A 27,225-nucleotide genomic window follows, 5' to 3' on the forward strand; every position below is an offset into this window, starting at 1 on the left:
ACGCTCTTCTTCTGATTCCAGCAGTATCAATTAGCCGGAACTTCTGCAAAACCCCCACCAAAAAAAAAAAAGTAGAATGATATAAAGGATTACTGATCTAACAGTTGTGCACTAATATCATAAGCTGGTAAACTAACAATAGCTATAGGATCCCATCTAAGACGGCATATGAGTAGACCTGAACCAAACTATTGCTTGTTCGAGCTCGGCTTATACTTGAACTTGCCTAAACAGCCTCAAGATTTGCCTCAAGGAAACTTCCCAGGCTTGATGATGCAGAACCAATAGGAGAAGGAGAAAGAGAGAGAAGAAGAGAAAGATAAGGGAAAGGACGTTAAGAGGAGAAGAGCAATAGCCAGGCAAATAGGATTTGAATATTTCATAAGTCAAGTATATTAACAAGGAGTCAGACCCTAGCCCACCTTTCTACCTAAACTATTAGAAAATCTCCAAGTGTCTTTAACAAACAGAATAAAAAGCCAGGATAGAAGCACACAAACAGAGAGAAGAAAATAAATTATCAAACTTAAGCAATCTGATCTTGAATAACTCACAAGTGGCACAGTTCTTTTGCAAGCCCAATTCCAAGATTCAGTCGATAAAATCGGCACTTGAATTTCGATTTTGGTAAAAGATGAATAGTGGAAAGTAAGAATAGCTTGAGGTAAATGAACTTCTTAGGCTAGACATGATGGTTTTGTCTCAAGATACAAGTTTACCATCAAACTTTTCATCATTGATTTCACTAGAAATTCTCTTTGTATTCCTAGGCAGAATTCTACATAGAGGAAATTTTTATAAAAGCTCCATTTAAAGAGCGGATGAATACTATTGTGAAAAGCACCTGATCTGAAGTGGTTTTTATGATTCTTCAGTTTCATACTAATAACACAGTAGATTCGCGTAGAACATTTTGTGTAATAACTGCCAGCAATATGTGGTATAATAGAATAGAATGTATAACTGTAATCCAATCAAACCTGTCCATCTGGTCCAATAAATTCAATATCAATTGCATCACGGGTAGTTCCACTGACTGGGCTAACAATTGTCCCGTCCTCCACAACCAAAGCATTCAAAATGCTACTTTTACCAACATTTGGTCGGCCAACAATCGCAATTGCAGGAACATAATCTTCTTGTTCAGCAAAATCTTCTGGGTCCTAAATATATAAGCATAGAAAAATATGTCATAAAGAAACGACAATATTCATAGAACAGGGCAACAACATGCTATGTTGGGCTTAAGAAATTACTAGAAGCACCAGATTTTTTATATTAAGGACTAAGAAGCATGGAGAGATTCTAATATTGAACTGAAAGTTCACTAACAAGCTCAAAATGAACAGCTTTCTTCCTACAAGTGCTACTTCAAAAGTGAGTAACAGATGGCAAAATTAAGTCAATTGCCAATTAAACTCCAGTATTCAACAAAAGGCAGTTAAATTTGAAGAATGATATAACCTAAAAAAATTCTGTGATTACAAACCTCAATATTTTTCAGCCCTGAACACACAAGATCAAGAAGCTCTCCAGTTCCAGTTCCAGATATAGCAGATATAGGAAGTGGTGAAAACTGTTGGTGTATAGGTGTAGCTGCTGTGATGGAATTAGAATATGAAGGTTCTATTCTTGTTAGGAAGGCTGCCTTGGATCATAGTCCAAGTGTACAGCAGAGAATGTAATAGCATTTTGCCACCTGTCATTATCTTATAGGGTAATGATTGAATGGCTAGATTTAGTGATGTAATAGGGAATATCTCCTCCCTAACGGTTTTTGTCAGTGTCATGATATATACATGTTTTGGTGCTGGGCTGATACAGCTAGCATTCTTCTAAAAGCTCTCTCTCTCTCACACACAGAAATCTGACCTCTCTTTACTCAAAAGCTCTCTGCATTTTCATTGAGATTTATTACATGTTTTGATTGAATCTATATGCATGATAATGTTCTGAATATGCTAACATGGCCTCAGAGCCAGGTTTGATCTTGTAATACTGGGAGTTTCTCTGTGCTAAGCTATTGAAGCTGCAGCTGAGCTTGAGTTCTGCAGATCTAAGTCTACATGGCTGGATCAAGTGGTGGTGAGTTGAGAGCACCAATTTTCAATGGTGAGAACTACGATTTCTGGAGCATTAGGATGAAGACCATCTTCAAATCTCATGGACTGTGGGATTTTGTGATCAAAGGACTTGATGGTATGGATATGAAAAAGTCAGATGAATCTGGTGATCAGAAAAAGGAGACAGAAGAATCAAGTGGGAAAGGCATGGTTGCTGAGGTACTCATGAAGGATGCCAAGGCCCTTGGATTGATTCAAGGAGCAGTTTCAGAGGAGATATTCCCACGAATATCTCATGAAGAGACATCAAAAGGTGCCTGGAGTATTCTGCAGCAAGAATTCCATGGAGATAAGCAGGTAAGGAGTGTTAAATTGCAAGGCCTTAGAAGGGAATTTGAATATACAAGAATGAAGGATGATGAATCCTTAACTGTCTATGTTACTAAACTATTTGATTTAATTAATCAAATGAGAAGTTATGGGGAGGAATTGCCTAGGGAGAGAATTGTTCAAAAACTGCTTATTAGTCTGCCATCTACCTATGACTCTATATGTTCAGTTATTGAACATTCTAGAGATCTGAATGAGATTGAGGTGCAGGAGGTTGTTGCCTCACTAAAGAGCTTTGAGTTGCGTTTAGATAGGCATTCTGAAAACAGAACAGAGAAGGCATTTGCTAGCCTTAGTGTAGATGCCAAACAGACTAAGAATGGAGAACAGGACAGCAAGCAGAATAAGAATTGGAAATCCAAAGGCAAGAAGTGGGATAACAAGGCAAGTGAAGGCACTAAAACTCCCTGCAAACACTGTGGTAAGCTACATTTTGGTGAATGTCGATTCAAGGGCAAGCCAAAGTGTTATAACTGTGATAAACTTGGTCACATTGCAAAAGACTGCTACAGCAAGAAAACACCACAGCAGATCAACTATGCTACTCAAGTGGAAGCTGCACCAACAATGTTCTATGCTAGCAATGTAAGTGGTGCTGATGTAACAAGGGATGAAGAGATCTGGTATTTGGACAGTGGGTGTAGCAATCACATGACAGGAAAATAGGATTTGTTGGTGGATATTGACAGAAAAGTGACTGCCAAGGTTGAAATGGGAACTGGACAGCTTGTAGAAGTAACTGGAAAAGGCACTATTGTGGTTGAAACCAAAGCAGGCAAGAGACATATCAAAGAAATAATGCTTGTACCTGGACTGAAAGAGAACTTACTCAGTGTAGGACAGATGATAGAACATGGCTATTATTTGGTATTTGGTGATCACAAGGTGGAAATCTACAATGACAGCTCTCATACAAATCTGGTGGCAAAGGTTCAGATGAAAGGAAACAGAAGCTTTCCTTTGAAGTTGCAAGCTGAAATGCACTTTGCTTATAGAGCAAGTGTAGACCATTCCACTGATCTCTGGCATAGAAGGTTTGGACATCTCAATATGAGTAGTCTAAAACTATTGAAAGAGCAAGATATGGTAGTAGGGCTGCCAGAAATTAAAGAAGATAGACAGGTATGTGAGGGGTGTGTTCTAGGCAAGCAAAGTAGAGAAGCATTCCCAAGAGAAGCTATTTCTAGAGCATCAACCCCACTAGAACTTATTCACAGTGACATCTATGGTCCTATGCAGACAGTTACCAAAGCTGGAAATAGGTTCTTTCTCACTTTCATTGATGATTGCACAAGGATGTGTTGGGTCTATTTCTTAAGGCACAAGTCAGAAGCTCTTTGTGTGTTTAAGAAGTTCAAAGCCACTGTGGAATTGCAAAGTGGCTACAAACTAAAACAATTGAGAAGTGACAGAGGAGGAGAGTACACTTCAGTGGAGTTTGAGAGGTTCTGTGACAATGCAGGCATTGAAAGGCAGCTCACAACCCCATACACACCACAGCAAAATGGTGTGGCCGAGAGGAAGAATAGAACTATAGTAGAAATGGCCAAATGTTTGATGTTGGAAAAGAAAATTCCACTTGATTTCTGGGCAGAGGCAGTCAACACATCTGTGTACATTTTGAATAGATGTCCAACTAAAGCCTTAAGCAAAAAGACACCATTTGAGGCTTATGGAGGGAGGAAACCAGGAATTAAGCATCTGAAGGTATTTGGTTCATTGTGTTATGCTCATGAACCAAAACAGCAAAGACAGAAGCTAGATTTGGCAAGCAAAAGGTGTATTTTCTTGGGGTATGGCAGCTGTGAAAAGGGATACAGGCTCTACAATATTGAAACTGAAAAGGTTATCATTTCAAGAGATGTGATATTTAGTGAGAATGAGTGTTGGGATTGGAATACAAAGAAAGAGACTAGTGTGAACATTCAGCTCACTGAAATTAGAGAAGAAGAACAAGGAGCAGAAGGGAGTTCTTATGAATTTGAAGAACAATTGGAAGTGAATGAGATGCCTAGCTTAAACACTGAAATCAGTGACCAAGAAAGGGAAGCAGGATCACAGGATGTTGATCACACTCCTCTCAAGTACAAGAGCATTGCAGAAATTTATGAAAAATGCAACATGTGCATTATAGAACCAGAAAGTTTTGAAGAGGCAGCAAAGGATGACTCTTGGAAGAAAGCAATGGAAGCTGAAATCACCATGATTGAGAAGAACAATACATGGGAGCTTGTGAATAGACCATTTGATAAACCAATCATTGGAGTCAAATGGATCTATAAGACTAAACTGAACCTAGATGGATCTGTGCAGAAGAATAAGGCTCGGCTGGTGGCAAAGGGATATTCTCAAAAGCCTGGAATTGACTTCAATGAGGCCTTTGCACCAGTGGCTCGACTTGATACTGTGAGAACCTTGGTGGCTGTTGCTGCACAGAGAAACTGGAATCTGTTTCAACTAGATGTAAAGTCTGCATTTCTTAATGGAGTGCTAAATGAAGAAGTTTATGTAGATCAACCATCTGGTTTTGTGATGCAAGGAAGTGAAGATAAAGTGTATAAGCTGAAAAAGGCTCTATATGGTTTGAAACAAGCTCCAAGAGCTTGGTATGATGAGATAAATTCCTATTTCATCAAGACTGGTTTTTATAGAAGTCCAAGTGAAGCTACTTTGTACACAAAGATGTCTACAAGTGGTATTCTCATTGTGTCTCTATATGTAGATGATATTATCTACACAGGAAGCTCAAAAGAAATGATGGCTGCATTCAAGGATGATATGATGAGACAATATGAGATGACTGACCTAGGACTACTTCATCATTTCCTTGGTCTTGGGGTCCTACAAACTGATTCTTGCATCTTTCTTCACCAGAAGAAGTATGCAAAGACTTTACTTGACAAATTTGGACTTAAGGATTGCAAGTCTGTTGCAACACCTTTGGCAGTGAATGAAAAGTTGTCAAAAGTGGATGGAAGTGAACTAGCAGATGAGACATTGTATAGGCAAATGGTGGGAAGCTTGCTATATCTGACTGCAACCAGACCAGATATCATGTTTGCAGCAAGCCTCTTGGCTAGACTCATGCATAATCCAACCAAGAAGCACATGGGAACAGCAAAGAGAGTGCTGAGATATGTTCAAGGCACCATAAACTATGGAATTGCCTATGATAAGGGAAAAGGAGCAGTGTTAATAGGCTATTGTGATAGTGATTGGAGTGGAAGTGAAGATGACATGAGGAGCACATCAGGCTATGCTTTCAACTTGGGGTCAGGTGCATTTTCTTGGGCTTCAATCAAGCAAAGTAGTGTTGCTCTGTCAACAGCAGAGGCTGAGTACATGAGTGCAGCAGAAGCTACTGCACAAGCTATGTGGCTGAGGTTTGTGTTATCTGATTTTGGAGAGGAACAGGTAGAACCAACTCAGTTGTTGTGTGACAACACTTCAGCTATTGCTATATCAAAGAATCCTGTTCATCATCACAAAACCAGACACATCAACCGCAGGTTTCACTTCATAAGAGATGCTCTACAAAATGGTGAGATTGATTTGCTATATTGCAAAACAGAAGTGCAGCTTGCTGACATTTTCACCAAGCCATTAGCAAGAGACAGATTTGAGTATTTGAGGAAGGCTCTAGGTGCTATTTCAGCACAACACCTAGAAGGGAGTGTTGGTGTATAGGTGTAGCTGCTGTGATGGAATTAGAATATGAAGGTTCTATTCTTGTTAGGAAGGCTGCCTTGGATCATAGTCCAAGTGTACAGCAGAGAATGTAATAGCATTTTGCCACCTGTCATTATCTTATAGGGTAATGATTGAATGGCTAGATTTAGTGATGTAATAGGGAATATCTCCTCCCTAACGGTTTTTGTCAGTGTCATGATATATACATGTTTTGGTGCTGGGCTGATACAGCTAGCATTCTTCTAAAAGCTCTCTCTCTCTCACACACAGAAATCTGACCTCTCTTTACTCAAAAGCTCTCTGCATTTTCATTGAGATTTATTACATGTTTTGATTGAATCTATATGCATGATAATGTTCTGAATATGCTAACAAAAACCTGGTCAACCAACCAAAAAGCATTATGTACATTAACATAAGGATACTACATTTTTATGTATCCACTAGATCCAAAACTTAAAATGTGCCGATGTGTACCATCATTGTGGATTGTAAATATTAACACTAATGAAAAGAACCAACCCTAATGAGAAACTCAGACATTATATCCTCCCCAAGTATCAGATTTCGGAAATCAATTTTTAGTTATGCTAAGTATTGTTAATGCCAAGCTAAAAACAAACAAAAAACATAATATAGAGGAGTAAACTTCCTATATTTCTAATCCATCTTAAATGCCAGAGTCAACCTAAGTCATGAAAGAATATCTCCGTAAAAGCAAGAAGACACTCTGCAGTCATTTAGTAACAGAAACATTCTCTTAAGAGTGAAACATAACAATTTTTTTTTTTGTTCAGGGAAATAAAAATCAACATCCTTAATAAGGAGGGCACACTCTCAGGGGCAGCAAATAATAAAAGAGGCTTCAGCTGAGGTAGGAGAGACACTATAATTAGATTAAAAAAGACAAAGCTAGGTGGGAATAAGAAATCCACAGGTATAACTCTTTTTCTGATAAGAAATCCACAGGTACAATTCTGAACTTATATCTTTTATGATGAAAGTTGTCGATAACGTTGTTGCTCTTAATTGGTCGGTTTTGGTGTCTTGTCTAAGTTGCTAATAAGGCATCAGTTCAGATGTCGGAACAATAAAACGAAGTTATCCTAGAATTGGCTTTCTTTTTCCTTTATGAAAACAGTTCATGTTTACAAGCCTAATTAGATAATAAATAGACTAGAAAGGCTTGAAACCTGGGACATATGTTGAAAAACTCTCATGCCAAGTCTGTGTAACATCAATGCACCATCTTCGACTCTTGGTCAAGTTGTCGGAAACATCCGCACAAAGCAAACAATCGCTGGAAGAAGAACAAAGTACTCCCCTAGGACTTGCTTCTCCCTCGGGATACTTTGGGCCTAGTTCACGCTAACTCAAAAAAGGAGCAACGAAGCCCGGATGAGCCTTCCGACCGAAAATGGCCCCAACACCCATGCAAAAGGCTTGTGGTGTTTCCACCCATTGTCATGGCAACCACTATTCACATGAGATATGAGGAGAGTAATTTTGTGTAGAGTTTTGATGTGGGAAGTAAAGAATATGACTGAGTATTTATTATAAATAAATAACAAATCTGAAATTTTTAGTTTTTTTTTTTTAGATTTTATTATTTTTATTTTTTGTTTCGGACGTCAGCAAACCCAAGCCAGAGCATAGGCTCGTTTTGCCTTTGGGCTGGCCTAGTTTCGTGGGACCCAGCTGCTGCTCGGGCACCTTCGACCCACTGGAAGCAAAAAACGAGGCATGGGCCCCCTCCTGCCTTGGCAAAGGCAACTGCTAGAGTTGCTCTAATTGTGAAAAACTGCCCCGGCAGCAATGGGCTATACCCAAGTCTTGGCAAGCCCAAAGGCAAGACTTGCATGGGTAAGTTGATGTCAGCAGCCAATTTAAATACCAACAATATTGAAAAAAAAGAAGAGAAAATATCAAAAAGTTCATAATTTTTTTTATCAATACCTAGCCATCCTACACCAAAACTTCATACAAATTTCTCTTCTCATATCTCATGTAAATAGTATTTGCTCTTGGGTTGTCATGACAATGAGTGGGAATGCATCAAAAAAATTGATAGAGCATACACTATTCACGTGGCCATGGCAAATGGTTGGAAGTGCTCTTAGGGTTAAAAAAAAATGTGGGGATCTAGTGCAAAATATTGAAGCATGCAAATTTGGGAATCTCATCTACAGTTTTAAAATACTCGAAATTAGAGCGCAAAGCTTTGAATGGGGTAGTTAGCGTAGGGTTTTTTGTGTTTGAATATTGGTTAAGTCTTGAATATGGGAAAAGAATTTGGGTACACTTTTACTGGAGATTGGGGGCAAGAATCATTGAATATTGGTTCGTGTTGGACTTTAAGTTTGCAGATTGAGTTAGTGTGACCATGACTATGCTTAGAGAAGTTGGAACTGTTCAACCTGTGTGTAAGTGGACCCTATCTTCACTACTTTGTCAGATTTTTGTATTGTGCTTTTTGGATGCTTGTTATTGTATTACTGTAGTTTTTGCCTTTTAATTATTTTGTGGTCCTTTTGTTGTCACTGGTCCTTCTTTTTTTCTTTTTCCTTTGGTCCTTCTATTGTTTGCTATGTTTATGTAAATAGACATGGTTTTGTGTTTTTATTTAGTGTGTAGTTTTGTCGATATTCCATTGACTAAGGTAGTTAAGGCATTGTATTAATTAAGGCTTGGTATGTGGCAGATGAAAAAACAGATGACCTTGTGACATTTAATTTCTATCATGGAGGTAAGCTAGTTAAAAATGGCTCGGGTAAGAGAGCATGGTCTTACTTGGGTGATTTAGTAATTAAGTTGGTTTGACTACACAGAATCTAAGAATATGTCCATGTTAGAGTTGTGGGCTATGGCTAAAGATATTAGTTATGAGGATGGTGTGGCTTTTTATGATGAAGAGGTTGGGATTGGGAAACAAATAAAATCAAAACAGATGGCAGTATATTATACAATATGAATGGATTTCCTAAGAGCCTACATACAGTGATTGTGATATATATTGGGGATGAGAATGAGCAAGTGCAAAATGTGCATGAGGATGAGCAAGTGTATAATGAGGATGAGGAAGCCAAGACCAATTGATTAAGACAAATTTACCTCCATTGATGCCTCCAAAATATCATAAGCAACCAGGTAGGCCAAAGAAGTCAAGGAACAAGGCTACAAATGAACCCAAACAAGCCTCAAATACATACAAGCTTCCAAGGTATGGAATTCCATTAAAATGTGGCAATTGTGAAGGAAAAAACCATAATCGGAAAGGGTATAAGGTATTTACTACCCCTTAGTTTGTTTTAGTGCCTTTACTATTTAATTGTATTTACTACTTCCAATTCATATGTCCTTCTCAGGAGCCTTGGAATCCTAACTCAAAGCCTCCAAAGACTAAATAAACTCATAATTTAATTTACTAGTATTATTTGAATTTGAGATTTATTTTTACTGTGTTATTTTGCAGTTGAAAAAGAGAGATTGTACACAAACCCAAAATGGAACTAAGGCTAAGAGGTCAACATATCAGCTCTCAGCTAGAAGGCAATGGACTATGCACATGGCAATTGAGGAAAAGGAAAGATTGAGGACCTAGTTCCCAAGGGGCACAATCGACCCAACAACCTCAAACTGAAATCCACCAACCTTCAAATGAGCCACAAACGAGTCAATGAAGGCCAATGTCACAGCCTACAACCACTGCAAAAGGAAGTCAAGCTAGGAAGAGGATGAAACAAACTGCAATGGTTTTAGGAATGTTTGAATGGATATGTTGTTTAGGAATGTTTGAATGGATATGTTGTTTTGGGATGTTTGAATGGATATGTTGTTTAGGAATGTTTGAATGGATATGTTGTTTTGGGATGTTTGAATGGATATGTTGTTTTTGGGAGGATAGTGCAAAACTTCCTTTGTAAGCTGTTGCATTTTGGGTTTTGAGATGATTTGTGATGGTTGTTTGTGATGGATATTGGTAATGAATTTTGGTTTTTTTGATGATTCCAGGTTGAAGTGGATATTGATTTGTTGAGGCCCAAAAAATCCAAGGTTTGGCCCAAATATATTTCTAGTCTAGTACGACACCTAACTTGGGAACGCAAGAGTTCTTCATATACGCTTGAACACGTGCCACACTAAGCAAATAAGCAACACGCCACGCTACAAGCTTAAGTGGGCCCAAGCCACGCGAACACCTGAGGCTTGCTGAGTGGGATGCGGTATGGATGGGGAGATATCTATTGGCCTTGTCTCTGGTACAAATGAAGGAGGTCAATCAAGGTACATCCCATCTAGACCAGGTGTCACCTTACCTTTTAAATCTCCTGGTAAGCAGGCTAGCGACGAAGAAGGATCATTTATTACACCTCTCATCCTTGTTCACCTGTCACTTCTCTATCTGACCCCGGTCTAGTGAAGTATGGTGATCATTTAATGAAGCCCAGATCAGGGGAGAAGGTATGAAATATCTCCTGAAAATATCTCTACCTCTCCCTCTATAAATACCCCTCACCTATCTCTGGACAAAGGTAATAAATATTCTCACTTGGTAAACCCTACATCCTTTCTCCCCACCTGATAAACCCATCTAACTTAATCATCGGAGGGAGTACAACTGGGATCACTTCCAGTTCGCTCCTCTTATGATATATGTTCTTAGTGTGCACATCTTCTACGCACCACTTCTCACTCTAGAAGATTGAGGTATAGGCCCTGAACTGGAACCCTATCCAGGCCGTATACTATACGTGAAGGATACTAAGTTTACAACTATCAACCCCATGATATAGGGAGATATCTATTGGCCTTGTCTCTGGTACAAATACAAGCATGTCTATGACATCTTGATCATTATTAAGCTTTGTTAGGTCACCATTGCTATAGGTAAGGATACTATACCAGTAACTAATCACCCTATTGTAGCCTAACTCCCTTACCATATTGTCTTTCTCAGTCATTGACATTCTATCCTTGTCACAATAATCAAATCAAGCTACATTGCCACAAGCATAATAGTTACCACAAATTTGACCACCATGGTACATTCGAAGAGAAAACATTTTAGGATCACCTACACATTACATGTCCTAAACATGGGTTAGTTTTGGACCACATCATATAAAACATTACACAAAACACAGTATTCAATTATTTTCATTTTAGAACCATTATAGAAAAGACAGTTTCTATTAAACAACCCCTTTCACACCCTTCCACATAACACTTTTGCCTCATTAAAGGCAGACATTGCCAGCACATGCGAAACCCTTACAAACAACAGGACCATCTATATTCGACAACCCTTATAAAACAACAATAACCCTTCATTCTTTCTAACTTTTCCCACTATTCGACACGGATTATAAAACACACCATTCAAAGCACAATAACCCATACGACCTCTAACCCATTCACCACAAATAACCAAAATCGTAAAAATTTAGAGCAACTTATCGTACATGAGATGAGAAGCGCTTGGAGCCTTGAAAATCCCAACTCATTTCTTCTCAGTTCTTCCATAATTGCAGTGCCTGGATTTCTCTGTCCCCTAAGTTGTGGAGTTTTAAGTTAAAATTGAGGTTGAGGATGACTTTTGGGGATTTATGTTCCAAATCGATCACTTTGCAATGCATGCCAAATTAGGAGCGATTTCGATTTTTTTTTTGTCCAACCCCAAAATACCCTTAAGCTTTCGTACACAGAATGGTCAGTCCGCTGGTGGGGTGGGTCCCACGAGTGCCACAAGTGCCACATTAGCATTTAACGATTGACCATATGGTTAACTTAACGGAATGATGAAATTGGACGATGTTGAAAAAATATGGTGTAAATTGATAAAATTGATATCCTAGGGTCCATATTGAGAACCACCCTAAACTATCTTCTTTCTTCTTTCGTTAACCCAAATAATAAATCCTAGCAATTTATAAACATGCTACCTCCGGTATAGTGCCAAATTGCCAATCAAAACCTGGAACATGAATGAATTTCCTTTGTTTAAAAGGAAGAAAAAATAAACATAGTTTGACAACCGAGAAAAAAAAAACATATTAGAATTTAGCAAATATTCCAGGAGCATTCGATATCATCACATTCCACCGAAACCCAACACCATAAAAGCGAAAAGATAAAAGCAAGCTCCATCGATACAACTCATGTTGTCAAATTCGATAGCTGATGGCTTTTCAATTTGAAGCAACAATCTGCGTTGTACCTCAAATCTGAAACCTTTCTCAGATGGTCTGGGTTGTTTGCCTCCCTTTGGTTGATTGAAGATTAGAATTTTGAAGAAACACCCTCTCTTCCTCTGTCAAATCATTAGAAGATTTCAATTTTAGTGAGAAGAGAGCATGTGAGCTTGTGGAATAGTTGAAGCGTACAGGTCTGACGTCTGAGAAGAAGATGATGGATAGATAATGTAGATTAAGAAAATTAATGAGGATATTATGGGCATTTCAGAAAACTTCATTAAACCTCCACCGGCTCCTTATCGCTTTCCGCAAAAGTGGAAATAGAAATAAACCTTTGAGCTGCTTCGTCAAATCACGTTGGGTGGCAGCGATTTCCTAGGAAAATCAGATTTCTCGACTTTTACCAAAGGGGATGGAAAGATAAAAATTTGCAAATAAGTGATTCTGGCACTGAAAACACAATGAAATAATAAAATAAAATTTAGATTTAAAAAAAAAATTATAGTTTGTTGTTTTGTGCAAAAATGAACAGGGAATGGGCTCAAAGCCTAGCCAATTCAAGTCAATCCAAATCAACCCACCAAACGAAGCCTCGAAGTATCGGAGGACTCATTAATGAAAGGAGTTGTTGGCTTTTCTTTGATTAATTTTCAAATGTTAATGGTGATTGGTTTCTTTATACTTTGTAAGGTTTTTTCTTTTTTCTTTTCTTTGACGTGGGATTTAGGATTTGCTTGTTCTGAATTGGTGGTGCTATGGTTTTGAATGATGCACATATTCAAATTCAGACATTGCACAGTATGTAATCAGAATATGTTATAATACTCTCAAATATCAAACAAGTAATCAACATTACAAAAGTAATACAAAAGAAAACTTCTAGAACACAATATCTTACGTATGATTTCTATTCCTTAACGTTGGGATGAACTCTTATATTGAGGTAAATCAAAACTTATTTATTTATTCATCAGTGACAAATCTAAACTCTTTTTAAAAATGAAGTAGAAATTCTTGAAAGTTGAAACCGCACAAGAAATGTGATAAACTGTCCACTACAGAAACGATTAGCTCCACAATCGAGATCCACTTAGAAAACTTCCAGGCATTTTAACTGCCATTATGCAATGATCCCTGCTCCAAGTAACAAAATTAAACAGACCATGGATTAGTTTACCGCACTAATCCAATGTTGTCATGAATAAAGGAAATAAATTAAAGAACCCATATAACTTTTTATGTGCATCGTTAAAAGTGATAAAGTTTTGTAAAATGAAGATGGCATTGCATCACGGAATACGTGACTACTATTGTGTGTGAATTTACTAGGCCTGTAACCAGGCCATAATTTACTATCCTAAACCCAATGTAGCCATTTCTTTAAAATTACTGTTAAATAAACATGATAATTCTTTTTTTTCTTTTTTTTCTTTTGTGTGTACTTTTTACATGTTCGGAGGTGTGGGGTGGATTAGAGTTCGAAGGTGGCTGTGGCTTGGGGAGAGTAGTTATGGTGGGTTGTTGATGAGGGGAAAGAGAGAAGAGAGAAGGGTATTGCAGTTGAGATTAAATTTTTGTTTTAATTATATTTCTTTTTAACTTTTAACTTTTAATTATTTATTTTTAAAGGGTGTTAATTTTCCCACTATCCTTTTGTCCACTTACACTCTCTTTTAATGATATTACAAAAGTATTGAAAAGCAAAAGGGAGTGTAAGTGGACAAAAAATGAGTGGGAAAATTAGCCCCCTTTTTAACAAATTTGATCATATTGTCTAACGGTTCTAAGCCTAGATAACAAATTGACCAAATTGAAAAACACATAGACTAAATTGGCCAACGGACTAAAACACATTAATCGTTTTTGCATTTAAACTTTTTTAATTTTAATATTAATTCTTTCAAATCTTTTACTTGAATTAAATGCAATCATAATTAATATTAGTCTACTTTTAAAAGCATATTAATTTATTTATTTGAATATCGAGTTAGATCGAGCTGCCCAGTGCCCAACTTACAAATCATGGCGCATACCTTAACCCTTCAAACTGATCTACCCATTGTACCCAGCCCAAATACCATCTCCTGAGGTGTCCTCAGCCGAACGATTGAGGTGTCCTCAGGTGGTTGATCAGAGAGACCGATTGAGGGCCCAACCCTGGTGATTATCAGCGATGCTCTCCCAATAGCAACAACTGAAGGAAGTCTCATTAAAAGGAGGAGGAGAAAGAGTGGAATTGCATGCACGAATATTATTCAGAGAAATAATGGAAGAGAATAAAAGGATGAAAAGGAAGCAGCCATGCCCATGATGGATTGGTTGATGCATATGCGTCATCTACTTTTGGAAGATTTAAATTGCTGACAGGCAGCTGGTTTTGTATATAATATATCTAGTGTAGTAGGAGGAGCAGCTGGTTGTGACTGAAATGTTGAAACTTTGAAAACCGAGAAACTGGGAAACACCACAACCATGCAATTCAAAGCCAAAGTCTCCTTAGTAGGTCTCAAGTACTTTTCGTTTTATAAGTGGACTTTGTAGACATAGAAAATGTGGAAAATTCTAATGTACTTTCAAGTATTGATACATCAAAATTTTCAACTGTTAGATTTTAATGTTTCAATCCTATGGCCGAGAATGAATGACTTGGTGACTGATTGTTTCTTTAACTCTTACTTATATTAAAGGCTCTTTATCACAAATAGTCTTTAGATTTATGAAATTGTCACGAATCGTCCTTAAGGTTTTCTTTTTACATTAATAATCCTTAACATTAGGACCTTGTATCACAAATAGTCGCTACAGTTAAATGTCAGACGTGGAAGATAAGTAGAGCCCACATGTCCAATCACATCGTGACATTTGGATTAAATAAATAAGTATATACATTTTTTTTAAATATAAATTCATTAAAAATTAAAATAAAATCCATTTTTCTTCAACTTCTCACCCTTCCCTCGATTCCGTACCTCTCCCCCTCTTTTCCCTCTCTCTCTCTCTCTCTCTCTCTCTCTCTCTCTCTCTCTCTCTCTCCACCCTATGCCCTCTTTCTCTCCCCCAATGTCCTCTCTTCTACCTCTAGCCTCCCTATCTTTCCATCTGCCCTCTCTCCCTCTGTTTTCTCTCCTCCTTTGCTCTCCTTCTCTCCTCCATGTGCTCTCCCTCTCCCTTTGTATTTTTTTTTCTTGCCTACAACCCGACGACCCCATCCCCACCCTATCCCTATGTATATGTTGTAAAATAATCCCTTCCATAATGACAGTTCTACACATTTTATTTCACACAAACATTTATTCAAACAACATTAAAAAAAATATATTAAAAAAAGAGGGAAAGGGAGAGCAGAGTGAGAGAGTAAAGAAAATACAAAGGGAGAACATAGGAAGGAGAGAGAGAGAGAGAGAGGAGAGGGGCATAGAGTATATAGAGAGGGCAGAGGGGAGAGAGACGAACTAGAAGGGATGGGGATGGGAAGTTGTAGAGAAAAAAGGATTTTTATTTAAAATATATATATTTATGTATTTAATCCACATGTCACGATGTGATTGGACATGTTGACACTACAAGAAAAATAGCTTTTGACAACATGCCACTAACAACGTGCGTCTATTTCACGTTGTGGAAGTATACTTTTGACAACATGCACCAAGTGCACGTTGTAATACGCTACTTATAACAACGTTCCTTTAATACGCGTTGTCAAAATGAAATTTAGAAAAAACTTCGCAACGCAAACATGCGTGTTGTGATATCTTTAAGTTCTACAACGTGCAAACCATGTTGTCAACTTATTTCATTTTTTTAAAGGAAATATACGCAAAAATTATGCGGGAGAACTCCCTCTCTCTCAAAATATTAAAACATTCGAAAGTTTTTTAAAACCCCTCTTTTTTCTGAATAATATTTCACAGCCCCTCTTTCTTTTGCAAATCACTCTCACACTGCTAAACCTAGGGAAAAATCCAATATCCCAACCTCTTTTGCTCCATCCCAGCCATCTCTCTCTCTCTCTCTCTCTCTCTCTCTCTCTCTCTCTCTCTCTCTCTCACTCATGGATCCTCTCTTTGCTCATCATCCACTGCCTCTGTCATTGCCAACTTCACAGCCTCTCAATCTCTTATCGCCGTCATCAAATCCCTCAATGCTTTGCTCTCTCATCGCGAACCGCTACTTCTTTTGTCTTAGATCTACAATTCTTAAGGCCAATCCTAATATTTGTTGTTCTTTGCAGGTATTGGCCTTCATCACCGAGCCCACCAGCATCTCTCCACCACTAACTTTCTCAGCCTCATTTAGGAAAAAATTGAGTGGCCTCCAGGTACAAAATTTTAGTGCGAAGGTTTGATTTTTGTTGGATTGTTCATTTGGTTTTGGTAATATAATATTTGGGTTTATATTACTATTTGGATTGTTTGGTTTTGTTCACTTTTTTGGTTTTGTTCACTTAATATATATATTTTTATAATATACATTAAATAGTGTGTTTAAGGCTCTTCATGTGCTTATGAATGCCTTTTTTCTATGATATATATATATATATAATTTATATTCCCTCAAAATTTTCTGAGTGGATATGCCTTCAAGGATTAATTTTAACTTTCATCAGATTCCTTCATATTACAGGTTTTGATACTGGTTTTGTGCTGATTACATGTGTTGATTTTGGTAAGCTTTCATCTTTCAAAAGCTGTCCCTTTAATAGGGGTGAGTTTCGGATTTTTCCTTCAACTTCTTTTGCATTTTGTGTGTTAATTTTGACATATATTTTTGTTGGGTATCTTGTCTTGGTTATGAATAATTTCAGTTTAGGCCAGAAAACTTGAGTAAGGTTTTTCAGTGCAAACAGATATAAGATCATAATAGTCTTCTTGTACATACTTATTTTCAATTGTTTTATGAAAATTTCATGTCTGGCTACAAAGCAATTTGCATTTTGTCTTCTAATTTTTGCCAATATTGTAGCTATGCAATTTTGTCTTCTAACGAAATAATTTGCATCATGTATGATTGTGATTATTGTTTGGCTTAGGAAGAAGAAAATAGAAGGAAAGGGCGCATTAAGGGTCCTCCCGTTGGACAGATATTGATGGCCTGTACGTCTCTGCATTAAAGGGGGTGTATTATGATAATATAAGTACTATAATTTTTTTCCCTGATATGTTGTATATTACTCTCTAAACTACCGTATCTTTGATTGAGCCTTGAGGGGATTGATTGTTAAAGATCTTTGTTCTCTGTTCTGTTATGTATTTTCTCTAATTTAACTTCCTCTCTTACTATAGTTCATCTCAAACTTAGAGAAAGAGAAGAACATAGTTTAGTTGGTTGGATTGAGTTAATGGCTAATCATAGGTTTCTAGTTTTGCAAACTTTCTATTCCTAAATTTGCAATTTCTTCACTATTAAAATTGTCTTGTTTGATTTTTTTTTGTTCAGAACTTCTGTGCGACCTTAAGATGGATAGTATGGGTGCTTCTTGGAATGATAGGTGCACATTGGTTAGATAATATTCCGCAATTGGACAAAGGGTTTGAAACACAACTAATCAGGTTTCTTGATAATGCTTTACAAGGATTTTAAATTGTAATTATACTATGCATAGTTCAATTTCCCTTCATATGGATAAATGTAAGTTGACAATGAATCTTTCTATGGAGTTATTTTTTGAATGAAAACTCTTTATTATGGGTTACATTATGATTTTTATTTTATCAAAGGTTATATTATGATTGGGAAGGAAGAAAATAGTCACACTTAACTAAAGCTTGAATTTATGGATCAACTCTATTGTTATAAGGTGATTATGAAAATAATTTTTTTTATTTATAAATATTTATTATCACAACGTGCAAAGACTGTTGTTAAAATTGAAACAACAACATGTCTATGAACGTTGTCAATAAGACATACAACAACATGCCGAACACGTTGTTGTCCATTGATTCTACAATGTGTGCACGTTGCCGTTAATGGCATGGACAACGAGCACTTAAATCAACGACCACATGCAAAGCGTGTTGTCGAAGGGCCTTGACCTTTTAACGACATCGGCTTCCACAACATGCGCCGTGTGTTGTCAATACCCTTCAACAACGCCCAATGAGCGCTGTGAAAGGACTCTTTTCTTGTAGTGTGACTCTACTTATCTTCCACGTCACACTTAACAGACTTTCTAAAGGCAAAGATCATTCATGATATAAAGCCATAACATTAAGGACTATTAATGTCACCAAAAAAAAAAATTTTAAAAAGAAGGACATTTGTGATAATTTCACAAACCTAAAGGAAGATTCGTGACAATTTCATAAACCTAAAGGACATTTGTGATAAAAAGCCTATATCAAATATTATAAAATTTAATAAATCCTAATATAAAAAATTTGGCAGGGTTGAGTTTACAGGTGCCCACCACCCCTTCCCAGCTACTCCTCCTCCCATCACTCTGCATCCCTCTCTCTCTCTCTCTCTCTCTCTCTCTCTCTGCCTAAGTAGCCACGATTGCAGCGCGGGAGTATTGGTGGAGCTGAGCGAGTATTGATGCGGACACAAGACAAATAGGAGGGGGCAACGTTGGTGCCGGAGAGCTCAGCCGGTGCAAAGGCTAAGCCCGATTAAGATTTTGAAAGCTTTTAGTTTAGACTGAATTGATAGGACCCGACCCAAATTCCACTTTGGAATCTGAGCCAAATGACCTAATTGCCCTTCTTCTCAAAACTCAAATCCATTTTAGCTTTGACTCCTACCGAAAATTCGGTAGAGTTTCCCCTGTAATTCGAACATTCCCAAAATTTACACATGTCAACAAGCATTTAAATATATATACCAACTGCCAGAATACTTATATAAATACGTTCCAATAGTTAATTACGTCATAGGGCAATATCAGAGCAGCTATACAGAATAAGTTACAAGTGTAATTTAACTATACAAAACCCTACATCAGCAAGATATATGGAGGGAGGTGGACTCTGCCCGATGGTGGCTCACTGCACACAAATTACTGCTTGGGGGCACAAAACATTGAAAATGTGAGTGGACCAAAAACAAAGTTTAGAAAATAGCATATGAACATACTAACCCCACTGTAAAAACAGTTATAAAAACTTAAACAAGTTTTTCAGCTATACTCGTACTGAAATCAATGCATTCTTATATTTATATATATATATATGCCAATCATACTCATGGTCAATATTAATCTCTTAAAATCATTGAAATCAATTTAAAACTACCACCTAAGTGTACCCCTTTATTTCCATCAATTCCTGATATTTGTCTATTCCTTATATGCCGTCAATTCCATCCTCGCAAGTCTCGGAAACATAAAGATTACTGGATTGTAGGTTCCACCTTGCCACATCACCAAGATTACTGGATAATAATCCATATGTATAGAATTACTAAAATACCCCTGCCACGTCAGCAATCTTAACAAATTTTGGATGGAGTTAACAGTATAGGGTAAAGCGAAACAGGAAACCTTGGTCAAGGAGGTAAAGTGGGTAAATTTAACTTTCAGGGGGTAAAGTGAGATTTGACTATAGTTTCAGCGGGCATTATAGTAAATAAGCCTATTTTAAAACCCAACTTCAAAAAATTTACGGTTGTACCACTGCACTTCCGTTGACCACAACTTCTTCTGTTGACCACTACATGTCTACGAACTCGTGAGAGCGAGCTCTAAGAAATGGTGCCACTCAAATCCCCAAAATCCTTCCAGATCGAAAAGTGGCTAAAGTGACCCTACCCCCAAGGGCAAAATTGTAAATCCACAATTAAATAATCAATTGAACAGTGTTTTTTGGGACGTGGTGTTATAGGGAAACCAAAAGAAAAGAGGTGATTGATATGCTATTAATAGGGAGTATTAATTACAATTATGGCAGTTAATGAAATGCTTGAAATAAATTATAAATAAAATACTAAGTATGGTGGCAATGATGTAAAAACATAGGAATACTACGACCTCTTATATCTTACTGGTCATTTAAATTTGAAATCGGGTTTTACACATAGATTTATAGAGTGATGGGTATATGTTTAGGAAATAGAAAATGTAGGGATTTATATTGGACAAGTCCTATTTTTATCGAGTTCAAGTGCTAAATTGGCAAACGAAATAATTTAGGGAGGTAAGTTCGAAATGCGTCATAATTCAAGGGGCAAAACGACACTTTACCCTTTTCTCAAAAGAATTGAACTTTTAGCAATGAATTATGCAATTAAATACCCAAATGACTTTTTTTTCCCTTTTTTTAAAAGATAAAAATGATAGATAAAGGTCGTCAGCCATAAGAGCCAGTATAAATACAAATAACCACTTAAACATATTACAAATATGGTTATAGAAGTGGGAATGTCAAAAACATGAAAAGAGGTAGAGAGAGAAAACACATGGCTTGATGATAAAAATATAATATGAGGAGATGGAATGGAAATAAAAGAAAATTCATATGAAGGGAATAAATGGAATAAAATAAGAAGCATGGGAAAAAGTAAAGGGAAATAATAAAGAGAAAATGGATAGGAAATTGGGAACATGTAAAGAAGTAGAAAGAGATGATTGGCAGAGGATTAAGAGAGGGTGCGGCATGTGGCATAGATAGCACTAGGAAACCAACATAGAGAAAAGAAAAGGAGAGCAAAAGAAATAGGTAAACATTCATTTTAGGTCCTTGTGGTTTAACACTTTTACCATTGAGGTCCCTGTGGTTTCAATTTCGTCACTTTTATCCTTATGGTTTCAATTTGAAGCAATTTCAGGACAATTCCCAATTTCTGATACTTATTGAGGGGCATTGTAGTCCAAACTTGCAGCCCCGCCTCAACCACCTCCACAGCCACCTAGCAACCCCTCCATAAACTTCTCTTTGTTGTAAACCAGCAACAAACAATGCTCCATTTGAATTTTTGTTGATAAAAAGGGTAAATTACTCAAATGGTCATCAAGCTTATACATGATTTATATTTTGGTCCCTTAACTAAATTATTCGTTCAAATGGTCCATCAACTCTATATTATTCGCTCCAGTGGTCCTACTGTCTAATTTTCTGTTAGATTTAACCTAATTTAAGGGTAAATAATGACCAATTTGCCCTCATATTTAACGGAAATATTAACATAATAGATTTAACCTAATTTTAGGGTAAATAATGATCAATTTGCCCTCATATTTAACGGAAATATTAACAGAATAGATTTAACCTAATTTTAGGGTAAATAATGACCAATTTGCCCTTATATTTAACGGAAATATTAACAGAATGTAACAATATGACCAATGGAGTGAATAATACAGAGTTGATGAACCATTTGAACGAATAATTTAATTGAGGGACCAAAATATAAATCGAGTATAAGTTTGAGGATCATTTGAGTAATTTACCCTTGATAAAAATTATGGCCATCTATACATAAACATCAACTAACAAAATCATAATCGAGTGGGTCTTAGGATTATACAAGGGAGACACATTTCTTTATTTTTTTTTTTTGAACCCAAAGAAAAACTCACAATTATAATCATAATCCATCTCATTTCTTCATAAGGGATGAAGGTAATCTCCAGCCAAAAAAGAAAAACAAGGTAGTCAGAGCAAGTCTACTTCGATCTTTTGTAAGCTTCATAAAAGTAGCCTAGGATTACAACAACGTCATCAATTGCAGCTCTTATTGCACCTTGTGCCAGTATCACAACCTTTGATAGTTTCTTATTATGTAATTCAACATAATCTCTAAAAACATTGTTGATGAAGGTTGTATAAATGGTACATCTCTTTGTACATCTCCAAGGAGCATTGTTTGTTGCTGATTTAGACAGTGGGATTGTCAATGTTTACAACAGGGAGGAGTTTTTGGAGGGGCTAGTGGCTGTGGAGGTGGTTGGGGAGGGGCTGCAAGTTTGGACCGAAATACCCCTCAATAAGTATTAGAAATTGAGAATTGTCCTTAAATTGCTTCAAATTGAAACCACATGGACAAAAGTGACGAAATTGAAACCATAGGGACCTTTGTGGTAAAAGTGGTAAACTACAGGGACCAAAAATAACTTTTTGCCAAAGAAATAATGGGGAAAAGAAAACCATGTGGGAAACAGAGAAGAAAGGGGCAATATGGGCAAGATAGAATTTCAAAGTACCATAGAAACAAATAAAATAAGGGATGAGAATCAACACAAACAATTACTAAAAAAATAAAGATGGGGAATAGAGACAGTGGCGGGAGCAAGCTGCAGAGACAAGTGCAAATATAAAATTTTTTATTTGAGGTCAAAATAATAATAGAAAAATGAGAGAGAAGGAAGACTCGGATCACGTGGGAAAACAGAGAGGGGGAGGAACGAAAAGTGAAAAGAAGTTTTTTTTTTTTTTAAAAAAAAAAAAAAAAGAGATGTGGGCTTCTAATAAAAACAAAATAAAGGAAGGGAAGCATTAAGGTGAGGAGCACGAGTGTTTGGGCAGGAGAGAGAGATGAAACTTAAGGGAATGATGGGGAAGCATGTGTGTAGAGAAGAGATAGATATTGGAAAAATGGGGGGCTCATGACACTAAAGAGAAAGAGAGGGAGTCTTGATATAAGCAGAGAGAAGAGGGAGAGTTCAAGAGGGAGTTTTGACAGAGAGAAAAAAGAAGAAATGAGATCCTGGAGAGAGAGAGAGAGAGAGAGAGAGAGAGAGAGAGAGGATAGAGCACATGAGGGATAGACAATGGTTGTGCAAAGGGACTAACGACAGAGAGAGGATAGAGGTACATGAGGGATAGACAATGGTTGTGCAAAGGGACTAACGACAGTGAAGCACTGCAGGACAGAGATAAAGGCGTCTCGGATAAGGCTTAGCAAGCGATGACGAGGCTCGTAGAGGAAAGAGAGATCGGGCCATCATGGCCAAGAGAGATAAATAGAGTTGTCGTGGGTTGCCATGGGAGAGCTCGATCGAGGAGGGCTCAGTGAGCGGTGACAAGGGTCATGGGCATGGTTGCCAAAGGACGTGGATGAGCAGCCGCGGCTTGCCACGGGAGTGCTATATGGAGGAGATGTATTGGTGAATGATGAAGTCCGCGCGGCAGTCACAAGCTCAGGAAATAGGAGAGTAAAGAAGTCTGACAGCAACAAAGAGCATGACAAGGGGGAGAAGGCTCAGTCTTCAATAAAGAGCATAAGAAGGAGAAATGGCTCAATCTTCAACAGAGAGCATTACATGGAGAAAGAAATGCATGGCTCAGTCTTTAACAAAGAGCTAGACACGGAGAGAGTGAAAGATAAAGGCTCGTCAATGAGCAGAGAGCTTGACAGGGAGCGTAGAAAAATAAAAGGAAATGGCAGCGGCAGAGAGAGAAAAAAAAAATTACTGATTATAGAAGGGCGGAGAAGATGGAGAACTATACAGAAGCAAACACCTTTTCGGGCGAGGAGAGCCAACGACTCTCAATGTTGGCCGATGAAGGATCGCTAATTGGCGTTAGCCATTAGCTCTGATACCATGAAAGATTTGATGATTCAATGATATTTTGCTTGATTGATTCATCTCCATATAGGAGGTATTTATACAAGATTGATAAAAATAAACTAAGAGAGAATACAAAGTGGTACATGGTGGATGCAACTAATACAAACATAAAACTAAGACAGTGGTGGATAATGAGTTGGTGGATTGGTGGATAACATGTTCTCTAATATATATATATATACTACATTGGAAATTTGACTATATTCTTCGTACGGTGTACGTCGGTTCGAAACCAAACAATTTAGTTCATTCACAACCGCATTCGATCTAACAAAAATTGGATTGTGATTTTTTCAATCCGATCCAATCATATTAAAATTTTAAATTCAATTCAATCAGATTCAATTGATATTGAATTGGATTGGATTGGATGATCGGTTTTGATAATGAAAAAAGACAATAATTAAATATTAAACATTTATCCTTAAGTTTAATCTAATCAAACATATTAATAGACGTAAATGTAAAATATAAATGAAATACTTAAAAAAAAATTATTTTGAATATATAATATATTAAACATAACTTCATCAAATGACTTAAAATATTCATAACCTTTTCAACTACAAATACCTACAAGAACAAAATAAGCATAAAACTAACCATATTGGATTGAATTTGATTGGATTCTATAAGTAAATTCGTCATCCGATCCAATCATTAAGGAATAGAGTCGCGAGGGTTTTGCTTTGTGTTAAAATACCTTTATGCCCACTCACGTGCGATGCACATGTCTATTTGACAGATTGTCCTACATATTGGCTAACACATGTAAATATAGGGACTAAATTAGCCAAATTTAAAACATAGAAACTAAAATGACTTAATGGGTAAAACACATGGACTATTTTGACTTTTAAGCCTTTAATAAATTCAATAATAGTCACATTTTAGGGCAAGAAGAAATCAAACCCCAACAATTAATAGCTGAAAATACATAAAAATACTTAAACAAGTTTCTGAACTTTCTCTGCATCCTTATGATCATAGAGCCTATCATGCACGCACTTTTCTCATCGCACAGAGCCTATCTTGTACATTGTTTAGGAATTGGAAATATGCATCTCTCCACGTCTTTTTTAGCATTAAAGGACCACAAAATCCACCAAGTCCTATGATGAAGCCAAGCACAACCGAAGTATGAACCCACAAAAGTTGGGGCTCATTCTCCATATCTTGGCTATTACGGTGCATTAGAGGACACGCATTCCGAAGAGGGGCACCACACAAAGTTTCGGATTCCCCTCAAATGCAGAGACATCAAAGCTTTGGAGCTGAGTGCCTTTTGGTATTGGCCCTTCAAGATTATTGTACGAGACATTCAAAAAGGACAAGAAATTAAGGCTCGTCAATGATGGTGGAATTTCTCCAGACAAGTGGTTCATTGAAAGATCTAATGTCTCCAACTTTTTCAGGTTGGATATTTTGTTGGGAATGTTTCCAGAGAAATTGTTGTCGTCAAGATTTAATGTATGAAGAAGGACCAATTGGCTGATCTCAGTTGGTATATTCCCATTGATGCTATTTTTGTGTAGATGTATAGCTGGTGGAAAGAAAGAAAGGGAACTGTACTGCAAAAAGTCTGCATCACTTGCTGGTTTGACGAAGAAAGGCAATTGGAGATAAGTATGATCTACTTGAGCTGCAGTTTGTTCAGACACCAACATTGGTAATTTGCAAAGTTGCTTTGGAAGCTCACCTGAAATTCGGTTGTTGCCCAAGTTTATGTGAAAGAGGCTTGGAAAATTCCCCAACCATGTTGGAACTGAGCCTGTGAATCTATTAGAGGACAAATCCAAGACCTCTAGCTTTTTTATTTTGGATAACCATACAGGTAAGGGACCAGTGAGCTGACAACCACGGAAAGACAAAATACGAAGATTTTCTAATCCATCAACACCAACGATGCCATCACCATTTGGCATTTCTTCACCTATAAAATTGTTTGAAAGGATGAGAACCTTCAGACTTTTGCAGCCCATCAGTATATTAAGTACCCTTGTGATATTGGACAATCTGCTCGCAGAAAGCGAGAGGAAGGACAAAGATTTCAGTGAGAATCTCAGGCTATATTTGTCCGTCTAAGTCATTTAAGCTCAGTCGAATTGCTCTAGTTGGGAAGACACCAGTGAATTGATTACTCACAAAGTCAAGTTTAGTAAGGCGACTAAGTTTGGAGAAATCAAGCATGGAGAGCTTTCCTACAAAATGGTTGAATCCAAGGTTCAATTCTCTAAGGTTTGTGCAATTCAGCAAAGACGGGGGCAGAGAATCTGTTAGATTGTTGAAATGAAGAAGAATGAGTTTCAATTTGGAGAGCTTGCCCATATTCGTCGGGAGCATGCCACTGAATTGATTAACATATAGTTCAAGGATTGTGAGGTTGGTGAGGTTGACAATTTCATCACTAATGTCACCACGAAACGCATTGCTAGGTAACGAAATTTCTTCAAGTGTGGTAGCATTATAGATATCTTCTGGAAGTATTCCAGAGAGCCTATTGTAACCAGCACGAAAAACCTGTAGTTTCGAACACTTCCCTAGTCCACCAGAAATATTGCTGCTGAATTTATTGATGGAAAAATCCAACAGCCTAATCAGGGGAGAAGAATGAAGACATAGATAGGATGGGATAGAACCCGAGAAGGTGTTGTTCCTGACATCGAAACTAGTCAAATTCCTAGCTCGTCGAAAGAATGACTATGGAATCGTACCATGGAAGTAATTGTTGGACAAGTCCACCATGCGAGTGCTGGATGGAATGAAAAGTGGTAGCTCTCCAAACATACGGTTATAGCTCAAATCAAGGATCTCAAGACTTTAAGGACAAGAAGAAACGGGGTTCAAGTGAACCGTAGAGTGAATTGTGAGAGAGGTTCAAAAGAGAGAGATGCGTGAGATTTTCAAGTGAGTGAAAAATGTTGGAATTTTAAAAGGTTTTAAAAATTTAACCATTTTATTTATTTAATTATTTTGGCTGTTTTATTTTATTTATTATTGGGGTTATAAATATTTAATATTCAAGTTTTATTTCAGGTTGGTGAATGCCTTAATTTTTTAGTTGGTGAACTTTCACTACTACAAAAAGTGAAAAAGACGACCAGAAAACAACGACGGTCTAAGTGAAAACCGTCGTGGTTTATAAAAAGACGACGGTTCTAAAAACACCGTCGTGTAATACAACCTTAGACAACTAAAAAATGGAGTTTCAAATGGCTGTTCAAAAACAACGACGTACATAATTAAACAACCGACGTCTATTTGAAACAGATTTTCGCAGTGTAAAATCAATGCCAACAAAGAACGGCAGAAGTTATGAATCGACCGACGTAGAAAGTAAAGACGACGATTTCAATAAAAACTGCCGTTTTTACTCATAAAA

At 37.2% G+C, this 27,225-nt stretch overlaps 1 protein-coding gene, 1 long non-coding RNA gene and 1 pseudogene across 2 annotated transcripts; 1 reads left to right on the forward strand and 2 right to left on the reverse strand.

Annotated features, from left to right (window-relative positions):
- Positions 1–1,706, reverse strand: part of LOC18779981 — a 10,965-nt pseudogene extending 9,259 nt beyond the window's left edge.
- LOC109948456 lies at positions 16,092–17,424 on the forward strand. The gene is made up of 3 exons (XR_002271081.1): positions 16,092–16,655; positions 16,961–17,041; positions 17,367–17,424. It is a non-coding gene; the product is annotated as an uncharacterized LOC109948456 (long non-coding RNA).
- On the reverse strand, positions 25,037–25,825 carry LOC18780046 (receptor-like protein 2). The gene has a single exon (XM_020562340.1). It carries the CDS (start codon positions 25,823–25,825, stop codon positions 25,037–25,039), a length of 789 nt encoding a protein of 262 aa, XP_020417929.1.

Source organism: Prunus persica, chromosome G4, assembly GCF_000346465.2.
Source record: "Prunus persica cultivar Lovell chromosome G4, Prunus_persica_NCBIv2, whole genome shotgun sequence".
Lineage (NCBI taxonomy): Eukaryota > Viridiplantae > Streptophyta > Magnoliopsida > Rosales > Rosaceae > Prunus > Prunus persica.